This window comes from Apaloderma vittatum, unplaced genomic scaffold, assembly GCF_000703405.1.
Source record: "Apaloderma vittatum isolate BGI_N311 unplaced genomic scaffold, ASM70340v1 scaffold22473, whole genome shotgun sequence".
NCBI classification, from domain to species: Eukaryota; Metazoa; Chordata; class Aves; order Trogoniformes; family Trogonidae; genus Apaloderma; species Apaloderma vittatum.
In genome coordinates, this window is record NW_009707770.1 from 14827 (window position 1) to 29109 (window position 14283).

Consider the following 14283-nt stretch of genomic DNA (forward strand, 5'->3'; position numbering starts at 1 on the left):
AGAGTTGTTCTTCCTTTCCCCTTGGGAGTCTCAGAGGGCAAGAACAAACGATAGGAAGATGCCCACAGTCACAGTCAATGATTTTATTGAGACAAGAGCGCGTGGCAAACCTCCGCCACACGTCCACAACAACAGTCCTTTCGGCCATGGCTGTGTCTCACAGAGCTGCTATTCTCCTGAGGCAACTGGACTGTTCAAATCTGAGAAGAATAAGAGAAAACACTGATTTAGGGGAAAAAAAGATGGCACTGAAACCACCTGAAAGCACTTAAAACCCGTGGTGGTCTTCATTTCCCACCTGGGCTCCCTTCCCGCTGGCACAGCCAGCAGCACTGTGGGGAGAGGCACCACTGGAGAGAGACAAAACCAGCGAGAGCAGCCGCCTTCCCAAGGCAGGGCCATGTGCTCACAAGTATGTTCAAGCTCCTCGCACTGCCCTTTGGTTTTCCCGTTTCCCTTCTGTCTTCTTTAAGCTCCAGTGTGTAGAGAGAGCAGGCTCTAAGTTCCCCTGTCTGTGGTCTGGCTGAGACAAGGCAGCCTGGAAAGTTTCTTGTGTCCACATTTCACGGGCACTGGATTAGTCAGAGACAGGTTAATCCTCGCAGTCTTAAACACCTGCTCTCCCTAGCAGGGATGTCAGACTTCCTTGACATCCCCTTGCTGTCTTCTTGCAAATTTGCACACCCCCCCTTTTCTTTCTTTAAGCAAAAAGCTTAAACAGTTTAGATCAGATGCTGTTACGCTAAGCGAGCCACCATATAAGCAAAAGGATGATCTGTTCTCTGTCCTCTTGTAAACAGCAGAGAAGTGAGTGACCAGAAACAGATCTGTAGGTACCTCAATACCACAGCTGATTTGGTCTTTATACATGGTCAGGGATAGGACAAGAATTTATGAGAACTGAAAGCAGAATTCATGTGAGACCTCAAAGTCATTGTCAACCTCTCTTTTACCACCCTGTAAGTAAGAGGAGGACATCTACCAAGAAAACAAATAACACCACTTTTCCACAGCAACCACCGGAAACTGCTCTACAGGCCGGGGCATTCGCCGTGATGTGGGCGTCAGTGACCAGAGCTCTGCGGTCAGACGGAACATAAAGGAACCCCCACGGGTGCTTGTGCTCCCTTCACTGTTAGATCTGCTGTTCCTCACGTCCACTGACCTGCTTCATTATATTCCACTGATTTTAGAAAGAGTCCAGATGGTGGAGCCATGGCGTTTGGTGGAAAAGCCCGGGAATCTTTGGTCTCCAGTAACTCTTTTATATGACGAGGTGTTAACTTGCCCTGGCCAACTGCAACTAGAGTCCCAACCATTCTTCGGACCTGGAAAAACAGAGGCCACAGCTTAGGTGCTGCTCTTGTGAAACTTAAAGATATCAGGAAATTCTGTCTGGAGTCCTGCGCTCGCGCTCTCCGCAGTGTTACGCAGGGTAGCAGTCCATGGCTACTACTGATGGCAAGTCAGGCCCGGAACCTAATCAGAGAGCTCAGTGCCTGTCACTCAGGGTATCAAGATTTCTCACTGATTTCTTAATCTCATGCCCTAGACTCACCCATTAGGGTTCTAAGCCAGTCCTGGCTGCTGCTTGTGTGCTTTGGTATCCCACACCTCCAGGGAGCATTTCCAGTGCTCACTTCCTTTCTTTGGGAAGTCCCTGAGCGCAGCCCAGCAGCGCGGTCACCCACAGCCTGGGGAGGACTGGTGGTTCTTGCCATTCCGAGCAGGGCTTGCCTGGGCTGCCGAGGTTGTGCCCTCAGTGGGGTGACATGACAACATGCAGCAGCTAAGCTTGTCTGCAACGTGCAGATGCACAGAATCTTCTAGCACCCAAAGGTGGTGGGAGAGGACGGAAAAGAACTAGCAAAACTACCTTGCTTCCTTTAAGTCTTCCCTGCCTACAACTAAAGACATCAAATGAGATGAGGGCCTGTAACACAATCATCTCTGGCTCCACAGCACTGGCTTGGAGCAAGGCTTGTTCTCATCACATGTGGGAAGGAAGCTGAGCAGGAGATGGTTTCAGAAACAACAGCAGCACCCACACATCCCTCCATGGCAGGAAGCTGACATGTGGTTCTTCACACATAAGCAACACAGTTTCCAGCGGGTGGACTATGCAGGGCCTTGCTTCTCTCTCAGAAAGCCAAAAAAAAGGAGAGGAAAAAAATGTAGTGCTGTCATGAAGCACCAGTCTAAGTTTCTGTTTCATTAATGTTTACCAGAGAATTAACAAAAGTGCATGAAGCAACCCGATCACGTTTACCACCATTCACAAGAAAGGTCTACCAAGCCAAGACACATTTCTCCAAAGGCAAGCGCTGCCTCTCCCTGCACGCTCCTATCTTAAACTGCACCGTGGAGCGCCAGGAGCCTGCCTTCGAGCAGATGGCAGAGAGAAGAAACAGAGATCTCGGACATATGTTATTTTATCCATCCCTCGCTAGAGGTCATTGTATGCCGTGACTTTAGCTTTGATGTCTCCACACTTGAAGTTAGCTGGTGTAAACGCAGGCTAATGGTGGGAGTCTGAAACAGCCGTGCGCTCCGTGTCTCCCCACCTTCTGCACGCTATGCAGCAACAGCACATACACAGAGTTTCTGGGGCTTTTTAACCCTTTTCTCTAACAAAAACATCCAGATGTCAATACTTATCATAACAGCTGGGTGAGATACAAGGACTATCTAGTCCAGTCTCCTCTTTATGACGGAGGGCAGAAGCAGATGCGCAGGCAGAAGAACGTGAGTCCAGCGCGTGCTGCCTGTTCCTGCTCCACTACAGCCCGTGGCACGGCGGCATTAGTCTGAGCTAAGTATTATGGGTAACTGCTCTCTCTGCACAGTGTCACTAAGTGGCATTTCTGTTCTAATGCACTAAAGGGGTTACCGGCGGTTTCTCCTTGTCGCAAGAGCATCTGACGAAGCAAATCCCTGCTGTATATCAAGCCCTTCTCGAGCCCGATGTTGTTCTTCCCTTGCTCATATCTAGACACCTACTGTCAAGAGAGCTTACAGAGCGTTACTTGGCACAGGATGAAAACAAATTTGGTTTGTCAAAACAGAATAAAAAATAGCTGCTTGCGGTTCCCACAAAACACCCCCTCTCTCCTCCAGAAAACAAGCCCTCTCTTGCCTATTCTCTGTCTCCCGAGTGTGACCAAGGCCAGGACAGGCAGACTGAGAACAGCCAGCTCTTTCCTAAGGAGGTGATCCATTAAGTTGTGGAGGGAGCCGTCTCTCCCCTGAGTACAGCAGCAAAACCCCACTGGAGTTATTTCAAAGAAAAAACCCAGTGGAGGCTGGACAGCATGGCAGAGGGAAAGATCCTGCAGTCACGCCTGCACAGCTGAATCAGGTCTTCCCATCTCGCCTTTATGCAACACCGAGAATTACTTCACGCTGTGAAGCCAGAAAGTAAAATTCCAGGCCGGCTTTGCTGGGCCCTCTGCCATTCAGCAGAACAAGAACATATGTCTGTTGGTTTTTACCGCTCCGACTGCAAAGACAAAGATTGCAGAAAACAAAACTTTCCGTCCTCCCACGCGATTCTGCGTGACTTTGGAAATTCCTTTTAGACACAGACTTAAAAGATTCTTTTTCTACGGGATCAAACAGGGAATACAGAACTCCGCCTCTCTGATGCTGGGCCCCTGTGTGTGTCACGCAGCTCTAACACCAGCTCTGCAACAGAAATGGCACTAGGGATGCATCAAACTGATCAACAGTTAGTTATCGTGACGGCAACACTTTGGTTCTGGGAGGCAAAGCATGTGCTGAACACAGCACCCAACAGTACCTGTCGGTAAAGAAATGATCTGCTCCTGAACGTCAGCTCCCAAAACTCCAGGCCCCTAAAGAAAGAAGCAAAAAAAGTGCTTAGAAACCACATTTTGAATGGCTCTTCTAGCCACGAGAGAAGGATACGTCACAGGTGAATGCGAGCAAAGTGAGTAAGAAGCTGCACGGACCCAATTAACCTGAAACAGCATCACAAGCTTCTGAACACCGGGCTGCTCCTTTGCTGCTCAGATGCAGCTGTTTTCTGGGGCAAAACAATTCGTGCCTGTTTTTTATGCCCCACCACTGGATTTACAGATAAATTGCTGGGTTTCACCCTCCCTGTCATGTATGGTGGCACATGCAAAGGCAGCTCCTTCCCCTGGATTCCTCTTTATGTCAGGAAATTGCAATGTTTCGATCACTCACGGACAATCTGCTCTCCCCCAGCTCCACGTGCGTGCCGTGCATTGCCACACACGCGCGTAAATCATCAGCACATCGAGGTCACAATTCAGCTCAGCTCTTTAGCAAAGTACAAGGGACGATTTTTTTTCAAGCAGGGACAAATTCCCCTCTTCGAATTGCATACACCAGGATCCTCCCATCTTGGTCGTCTTGTCAAGATACATTTAACTACAAAAGATGGGTGGAGATACTTAGGAAAAGTATCTTGTAGACCTTGAGAGAGAACAAGATCTTTTTGTTTAAGAGACAAACTTTGTTTTTCTTGTCATTCTCACAGATAATTTTGCTTACCAGCAAAACAATCCAGCTGCCTTTCCACTTGGCAGCAGAAGCCAGCACCTTGCAATGAATAATGCATATTCTGCTTAAAAACAAGTGACAGAGCGATCAGGCCCCAGGAATAAGCGATGGGGCTACGTCTCTGAACACATCCTTAGCATTCAGAAGCATTTTGTGCGGATGGGACACCACTTCCACTGTTGCTGAGCAACTGAGTTTGATGGAAGGAATCGTCGAACAGTTGGCCTTTTAAACAGACAAGTGGTCAATTCAGATGATGGGTTTAAGTTCCGAAAGGAAAGGAAGATTGAGAAAGAAAAGCTGCATTATTTGACTCAGGGACCATGGTTTATCATTCTGCAGAAAGAGAAAATAAACCTCCTTAGAGCTGGCTAAAAAAAATAATTAATAAAATATATATAAGCTTTTACTGCTATCCCAGCCCTTTCGTTGCAGGAACAGCTCATTCTCCTACTGCAGGGAAGAAATCCACGTGCACTTCAGGCCTGTTTGCTGCCTTATTTGCAGGCAAACAAACACCGAGCTCCATGACTGCAACTGTTCCCATAGGGCCTTTTACAGATTAAAAGTAACTAGGACACTGTAATTAAAAAACCCTGAACAAACAAGCAGAAAACCCACCCCAGCAGCACTTAGCCTGTCGCAGAGACCCAAACCCCACTGCTTTTCTCTCTAGGTCAGAAAGCTCATGCTTGTGGCTATTACTAACAAAGTACTCTAGCAGAGTTAAATGCCATTTTAATGCACTGAAACTGGGCTTCTCAAAGCCATCCCCTTCAGCCTAAACATTCATGAAATCAATTAATATCGACACATTACAAAAATGACTCGCTATAAACCACAAGTTTGGCTGCACGTGTCACCAAATGCAAACCCACTCCATCAGCAGCTAGCTTGATGCTTTTGATCCGGTTTTTAGGTTTGCTCCCTCTCTCATGAGCTGGTTTTGGCCTCATATGGGATGATAAATACCCGTGATCCGTCTGGGAAAAAAACCCCTCTAGCTTCTGCTAGAGAGGGAATATATCCAGCCACTTAATCTCAATACTTGCAAGACCTGGTCCTGAAAGAACCTGACACGCAACAAGCTTTTGATTATGTAATGACTGCGAATATTGGACTTTCCTTCATCAGCATTCCCTGGGAAGACAGTAGGTGTGAACGGAGCAGATTTGCATAGCTACAGCAGTGACCTAGGTGCTGCGTGGTTTTTTCATTCCCTTCTATTTGCAGCCTTTAAGCAAAGCTAAGACAGCAGTGGGGGTGGGAGGAAAAAAATCCTATCCCCTGACAGAGCTAGTCTTTAGCAACCAAAAAGAGTGTAAATGCTGGAGGCACCTCAGAGGAGCTGCTCCATGCCAGATCCCATACACCGTTGGATAACATCCTGCCTTTTAACCCACAAACAACTGGACCTGCCCTTGCTCCTGCTCATCTTTCACCCCGAGGACATCGGGGAGAGGGAGGGAAAGGAATGTCCTTTCCAAGCTGTCCCAGGCAGAGCCCTGCTGACACCCCCGCCGGGCTGGGAAAGGAAGGCACGGTGAGCAGGAGGTCCCTTCTCCCAGCAGGGACGGTGAGAAGCTTTTCAGCCGAAGCAAACGCTGGCTGATCAGAGCAGCTCCTCGGCTGAACATCGAGGTTCTCACCTGTGTTCGTAGTGGTGGGACAGGAATCCAGAAGAGGGCTGGATGTCTGCCTGGAGCATGGTTCTGACCGGAGACCGAAAGGGCGTTTCGGAGTTAAGTGAGCGGAAGGTGCTGAAGTCGTGGGTTCCCAGCAGGAACTGTGCTGCCTCCCGCATGGCAGGCACGTTCAGGTAACTGAAGTTAGAGAGAGCAAAAGGAAAGGAGCATCGGGAGGGACCAAGTATGTTAGGTGTGTCAAAATCCAATTAATAGACGAGAGGCTTAAGCCTGGCACGCAGATTTAACATTGCAGCGTTGTGGAAAGACATTTTGCAAGATGGAGTTTGACTTGTAACAGCCCAAACCACAAACCAAGATGCCAAGTGACCCGAGGTGAGAAGGTATCCAAAACCCCGGGCTAGATGAGGAGTTGGCAGGCACATGCTTCTCCACAAACCTTTATCCTGCTGTGCTGCTTTCTAACAGTTCAATTCAAATAACTCTATTCAAATTGCTGGCTAGAGCATAGGGCAAGAGAACCAAAATCCTTTGCAGTATCTGGATCCTATAAACTGAAAAAGATGTTGCCAGGTAAGAAAACATCAAGCACGTTTTCCAGACCTTATATTTGCAACAGCCAGAACACAGAATTAGGAAGTAACAGAAATGGATGAGTGAGCAAACTGTCAGAGATTAAGGCAGCATAAACCCAAGGTGGAGATGCAGAAGAAAGGGCCAAGGGCAAAACTCAGAATGGCAAGTGTCAGATTTCTTCATCTGAGGTATCTAAGCCTGTTCAAAATAGTCTCAAGTGAGGGAATTTAGACAGATTTCCTGATGCATTTGCTGAACAGATGCTTATTTTTATTCTATTTTTGTAAATTTCTCCTGAGAAAAGCATCATACATGGCTTTCGTTTTTCAAATCCTAACCACAAGAGTTTTTCTAACATATATATAATATTTTTTCACCACGTTCAAGAAAACTGACTAGCACTTACCAAATCCTGGTCACACTGAGAAATGCTGATGACACCTACTTGACAATTCAGACACCTACAGAACTCTTAACGTGTGTCACGTGTTTTATGCACCAGATCTGCTCCGCAGTACACGCACTAGGAGCTTCTTCACTACAGTCTAAATAGCCCACCTTTTAGTAAGACACTTCCTATTCAGAATTTCTAATACGCTCACCGTATCCTTTGTGTGGTATTGCCAACGGAGAAAATAAACTGCACTGTCTGGACTAAATTAAATGCTATTTCATTAAGCCCGAGATGAAGGCGCACTGCGCATCTAATTTTGCAATTTCCTACTTATTTTTCCCTTCCACAGCCCACAGAAAAGAAAGTCAGCAATTTAATATTAGGACAATGTCATCTTCATTCCTCTGCTAGGACAGTCGAGATTACGGTATTTTCCATTAGCCACAACTGTTATCCCAGCAGTGGTGATGAAATCACCACAACTGGCTACAAACCTGTTTTCTTATAATGCCTCAGAAACCTCCAGTTTTCTTGAAGCTACGTTTATCTCAGTACAGAGTAAACTAAAAAGTCAGTAACAAATTATCTTCTGGGGTTTGTTTTTTTCCTCACCCACTGTTTATCATGCCCTAAGTTTGTTTTTTTTTAATGGCACTGTATTTGTATTTCTCCCCTTACATATACAAGCACGGATTTGTTATGACTCAGTGGCTACTCCAAGAAAACAAGTGAGCACTGAGCAAGATCTGAGCTTGTTATTGTAGGGTTGTCAGAGTCATTGGCTCTATTCAAACGCAGGGGCACTCAGGGAATGAGAGAGTAGATTTACACGCAGTTGCTACCAAAAATATGACTAGGGAGGCCAAAAAAAATAGTATTCTCAGCCTTCGTTCTTGCCTGCCTGTAGGGTTGCACCTCAGGTTCCGAGATGTGTTGTGTGATGCGTTTCTGCCCGTCTGCATCACATCAGAGCGCTGCTCCTTCAGCCAGCTGTCCCACTGGGTTTGCCGTGTGAACCGGCAGGGTCATCCAAGGAAACGCTCATCGCTTCCGCGGAGAGGGACGCGCAAAGTTGCCGGTGGACTCTACGTGAAGTCACTGAGTATTTTAGCAGCGCTAAGTGCGTTTATCACAGCAACAACCCAGAGCGCAATTACAAAGAGCCGTTAGGCCTCAGTGAATGCGACTCAACACAGTCGCGCTGATTTCCACAGCAAAATCTGCCAACACAAATGTGGCATCTGGTCTCGTGCGTGGAAATGAGCCCCTTCTCGCTTTCCCCAAAAGCCAGGACAGCGGAGTGTTGATAAGGCAGCTCCCCAGGGAGGTTTTAATGGAGCAAACTTACCCACCCACAGGAGCCCAGCAGAGATTCCTCTCGAACACCGGTATTTCGGAGTGATGAGCGCAGCCCACCAACAGCCGGTAAACGTAGGTTCTTGACAGCGCAGAGAAGCGCGCGTGGAAACTACTGGTCACTCGATAGGCATTCAGAATGCTGCTAGGGCAGAGAATGAGTGAGATGGAGAGAATGCACTAATTTGAAAGCTTTTGCCTGGTCACACATAGAAGAAAACTGAAGCATGCAAAGGGTTCTTTGAATACCTTTAAATATCCTTCTCTCCTGGTAGCCACTGACTAATCAGCGACCAAAGATTTGCACCTGTTGGCTGCCGTGGGCATCCCTCAACTCAAAGGCAGAAGAGCCTTGGCATCATGCCTGTCATCAGATTCACAACAGAACTGACTTTGCATCACCTGTCAGTGCGTTTTGGGGATGCTCACACCATTCAAAGAAGCTAAGACCAATCAGTCCTTCGGCTGAGGAACAGTGAAACAGGTGTTCTCTGATGCACCGTGAAACCAAAAGCCTCACCCAGCCCAGACGGCACCACATGACAGGCTGAGGGCACGTGTGTTCCTAGCCAGGCTCCAGGTGAAAGGCAGCAACTTCCCAAAGCACCTTCTCTCCGTGACTGGGCGAGGAGCACCCGTCACCAGCCCTCTGCCCTTCTGCTTTTGCAACACCGTGGCCCCAAATGCCAGCGGGAAGGGCTCCCCCGACAACAGACACCTCTGCGCTCACTCTCAAAGGCGGCTCCTCCACAGCTCGTTGCAGCAGATGGAGATGGTTGAAACTAGGTCACTTCCCTCCCACCTCCCCCCACAGTCTCCAAGACAAACCGGACTTTGCTGCAGCGATGAAAACAAAGGTGCAGCCCGCCATCGCCCGGACTGAGCCCATCCGAAACCAGCAGGATGCTGCCTGCAGGGACACCTCCCGGGAACATTTCCCGCGTGCAGAAAACGGCTTTTGGGAATGTTCCTGGCTACTCATCGTCCACTGTGGGCAGTGAACTCAAGAAGCAGCTTTCTAGGCAGCTAAACCCTCCCGTTTTCTTCTGCAAACAACAGGGAGAAATTGCCTGGTTTCTCTAAGCCAAAGCCCCCGCTACCGCCCAGCACAGACAGCTTAGTAGCCAGAAGGGAGGGTGTGAGGGCTGGCAGTGAGAAAAACACCCTTCCCTCCAGCAAGGGAGGAAAAAGAGCTCCCCCGTGTTTCTGCACCTCCCCCAGAGTGTTATCATTGACGTGAACGTGTTGGCAGCAGTTTCCATTGGATTTGGTTTTCCGTTATCTTGGAGCAGTGGCTACTGCAGGGAGTGCACGGCCAGGAGTCACTGTCGCACAGGCATCACCTCCCTGCAGGTGTTACTCTAGAGGGAACCTCTCCTTAGAAGGTGGTTTTTCTCCTGCTGTGTGCTTCTCTGTCTTTGGGGTTTGGCGCAGCGAGGAGAAGGGATCCAGGGCAGCCAAAATTTTCATACTGTTTGGGACCAAGTAACAGACAAAGCTATTTATTTACTTTAAAAAGGTTGGTGCTTCGGGGATTTTTGCCAGCTCAAGTGCCTCTGGCTCACATCCCCTGACTGCAAAGGCTCAGACCACGGAAGGCGAAATTAAAGCTGAGCCACAGGCCTCCACAAAGATTTGTAATAACAAGCCCAGGAGATTGCTCCACTGCTATGAGCTCCCGACAGAAATGCAAACTACATCCTCCAGGCCTGCAATGGAGTTTGAACCTGGGATCTCCAGCCTCTGCTGAACACAGTAACAGAATTAGTACATTTATTTTCCTCTGTCTGCATGCCTCCACAAGCATTTCATCCATCTTGAGCTTCTCTTGTTCACGCTTATCTGATTTTTATTAAATAACCATCCTTTTACTCCCTCTGATGGAGTGAATCTTAAAAAAGCCTGTTTATGCTCACGTGATTCTTTAACACAGGCATCCTTTCCTGCCTCTCCGAACAATTGCGATCGTTCCCACAGGCTCTTTCTAGATAGGAATGTCTTTCCAGCATTTATTCCAGCAGCTACATTTCAGGCCTCATTTAAGATTCCCTTTGCTTGAAAGACTGCTGGTAAATAAAGACTCCTGGCATTCTTTACCTTTCCTACAGAGCCTGAATTTTAGAGGAGGTCGAAGGATAAAAAGCCTAAAGATATCTAACTAGAAATGGCAACGTATCAGATCAGAAAATTGGGGAGTTTGGGGAAAAAAGCAGCAGTGAAAGTTAACATACTGATGTTCTAGCTCATGTGTGAAACTAGAGTCATCCCAGTGGCTTCAGTACTTACATGGAGACAACAGTTTTTCACAACTCCTCTTTTTTTTTTTTTTTTTAGGGGTAAAAGCCCAGATGATCCCCTAACAACAATAACGGTGGAACAAGACTGGTCTTTAACGAGCCAGGGGCGTGGCAGTAGCAGAAATACACACGTGCAAGGGAGTAGTTTGCCAGCACATATAAAAGGAGAAAAGAGATCTTGTGAGTGAAGCTGGGAGATGATTGCTGCGTGTCCTCCTTTCTCCAGCTGGGGCAAAATAAAAGATTTTGACTTGCCACTAACTCACCGGATTGGCTCAGGCCTCAGGTGGTAATTAAGACCATTGATGAGCTGTTTTTCATTAAAAGCCGGCCTCCCTGGTGGCCTGTGGATGTCAAGGTGAGCAGAGTTGCAGAGTGCGTGGACGCCACTGTCTGTTCGGCTGGAGATGTAGAACTTGATGGGAACAACGGGTTTTAGCTTCTGCGCCGCCTTCTGAAAGCCAAAACGAGATGGATTCATGAATAGGGGACTCGCTTGGAGTCAGTAGGAAAACACATCCTCCTCCTTGCTAACCATGTCTCCTTATTGCTCACATGGAGAGGTTAATTGGGAGTTTTACTGTGGGCTGCAAAGGAAGGAATGGAGAGAAGCCTGTCTAGAGGACTTCTAGCACCAGTGGCTTCTCACCTTTTCTCCTGAAATCACCTCAAACAGAACATCCAAAATGCCACGTGAGCTTCCTCACACATACAAAATGAAGTAAAAAACATTCCTCTTCCTGTCCTTTCACAGAATCACAGAAGTGAAATGGGTTTCTGCAGCAGACCTTGGCTTGTGCCTCAGCAATTTGTCTTAAAGCAGAAGCTGCATTTCAATCACTGCATCTGAACAAAGCTGGATAATAAGAACATGGTCCAAATCTCTTCTCCTCTGCCAGGAAGAGCTGAGCCCGACTGGAAAGGAAGGGAGGATCGCAGACTCTGAGGCAAATCCCGTTGTTTCCTCCGTTCAGGCCAGCCAATGAATGCACAAAGGTGCGGGACTGAATGATGGGTTCAACCACCGGTATTTGCAGAGCTGCCCTTCTCCAGCACAATTCTCTCCAGGCACTCACAGACCAGTCCATTACACTTTTAACGGCACAGTTGTTGAAACCCAAGGTCTACACCTCAAGAGTTATTTGCTCGCCTGTAACTGCAAGCAAATGTCTGAACATACTTAGAATATAGCAAGGATCTCATTACGGATTTAATTTTGCCCTTGCCTTTGGTTGCTTTCCTGGCTTTGGAAAGCTGTGAAGTTCAAGGCTGCAGAGAAATGGAAGAAGGAAGATAAATTCCTACAGGCCCCAGAAGTTTTCTATTAAACTTGCTTTAAGACTTCCCATGTGGTTCTAATAGACACAGCCCTGCTCAGCAGTGCCCAGCATCAATACCACCACATGAAAGCAAAGCACATATCCCAGAACTGGCCTGCAAAGTGCTGATACCGTGAAAAGACAACACCAAATAAGTTTATCTTTTTCTTTTTTTTTCCCTTCATCTCTTCTTTAATCACCCATCCTATCCATTTGCCTGTTAAAACAAAGTTACTTGGATAATGCAAAACAACTGCTGGGCTCACCCAAAGTCCGGCGCCTGGGGCTGAGCCACTGGATGGTTCAGAGGATTAGATAAATGAGATAGAAAGTCCTTTGGGGCTCTTCTTTCAAGATCTGTGCAATATTTATACAGTTTCTCCACAATGGTCTCAGGCAAGAAGCCACACAAATAACACCCTGAGTACTCTTATTCAACCCATAATTGGTCACACTTCCCTTCTGCAGACCGCTTAGCAAGAGCACGCGACAACGATCGCCCTCACGCAGTCCAAGCAAGGCGCAGTGTGGAAATGTCTTGGCCACGGTCACAGCATGGCTGGATGGGAGAGCAAATCTGCTCCCAGACCAGCTCGTCAGCAACTCTGCTCCTTCACAACACCTTCGAACTACACAACAAGACATCCTCAGAAATCCCTGGGAGCAGCACAGGAACAACAGCGATGACAGGATCTTACCTTTTTTTTCCCCCCCAGCACATTAGAAGAACTGCAGAAGAATGGAAACTAAACTTTTTTTTTTTCTCTGGAACAATGGATATCCTGCTGTGCTTTGTTCTGAAAATGTCTATCAGACACATCCTCTCCCAGGAGGATGCAGCATCTAGTTTCTAAATCTAAAAAGGACTTAGACATGAACTAGAAGCAGCTAAGCCTGCACAGAAGTGAGGCAGTTCTAAGAATGAGTGGAGGCAAAGCCACAAACACTAATGAAGCTCACATGTTTTTTCAGGATCAGGACCTTAATGTCTCTGACTTCATCCAGAACTATTTCTCCCACCTCTATCCTGACATAATTTCTAAAGCTTTTTCATTATTTTGATTACTTTGAATATTGTAGTGTTTAGCACTGCGCAACTCTTTTATTGATTGTCAATCTAAAAATAATATTTATCCTTGGTAATATTGGTAGCTCAATGATGTGATCCTAAAAGTTTTATTTGAATGACAGTAGGATTAGCAAGGACCTACCTCCAAATAATTCTGCACTCCAACCATCGATTGATCATTTGAAGTCTCCATAACCCCACTGCAGAGCAAAACAAATACAACAGTTATTGACATGTGTCAAGACCACCAACACCTCCAGAAGTTAACAGGGCACAGTCATCAAACTGTTTGCTATTGAGCGACTCTTTTTACAGAACTTGCAGGAACCAAACACTTTGATGAATGAACAGGAACACAGATGTAGCAGTTATATGCAAGAAAGGAGGCTGAAAATAAAAAATCAAGTTACTGCTCTCTGGACTAGCCCTTCAGATGGTAGCTGAGAAGAAGATAAGGCAGATATATTACCCTAGAAAAAAAGTTTCCAGATAAAACTATTTCAGGACCAGGAGTTGGTTGCCAGTTGCAGGTCTCTTTCTTATAGGCCCTGTGGATGTCATAAAGGGACTAAAAGACCATGAAGACAGTTTGTGATGAGCTTCCTTCTCTACTACAGAAGTCACAGCCATTCACAAAACTGGCTGAAGTGCAGCGAGATATGTCCTGAGGCTAAACCCAACCTACCTGTAACTACTTGGAGTAATTTAAGTCAGTACCCACAGTGACACAGATCGTGCACCACTAGAGACTTGTGGCTTTTGGCACGTGATGGAGTTATTCTGTAAAATCCGCACAAAGATAGGCACGATTCCATGAAGTGGAGCCGCAAAAGCTCTCCCAGACACTCCTCTTGTAAAAAAAAATTAGGTAAACAAGCACAGCTACACGTGTGGGATGCGTAAAGCCTGGGGAAACCCAACCTCCCACAGGTCTCTCAGCCCACAGGTCCCTTCATCCACATCCCTCGAGCATCCCAACCCCCGGCCCCAGCCACACCGGCTGGCGCCCAACAAACCCCGTCAGGGAGCTCAGCGACGCGTGTCCCCTGCCCTGCGCCTCAGAGCACAGGCTGGACGC

General features: G+C 47.2%; 1 protein-coding gene across 1 annotated transcript; it reads right to left on the reverse strand.

The window, feature by feature from the left end:
* Window positions 1-168: 168 nt before the first annotated feature.
* Window positions 169-13401, reverse strand: PUSL1 (pseudouridylate synthase-like 1). Its single transcript, XM_009866335.1, has 7 exons — window positions 13348-13401; window positions 11084-11271; window positions 8513-8662; window positions 6198-6371; window positions 3800-3854; window positions 1166-1328; window positions 169-200 (listed from the first exon to the last, which is right to left on the reverse strand). The coding sequence occupies exons 1-7, from the start codon at window positions 13396-13398 to the stop codon at window positions 169-171; spliced, it is 813 nt and encodes a 270-aa protein (XP_009864637.1). The 5' UTR covers window positions 13399-13401.
* Window positions 13402-14283: the final 882 nt, after the last annotated feature.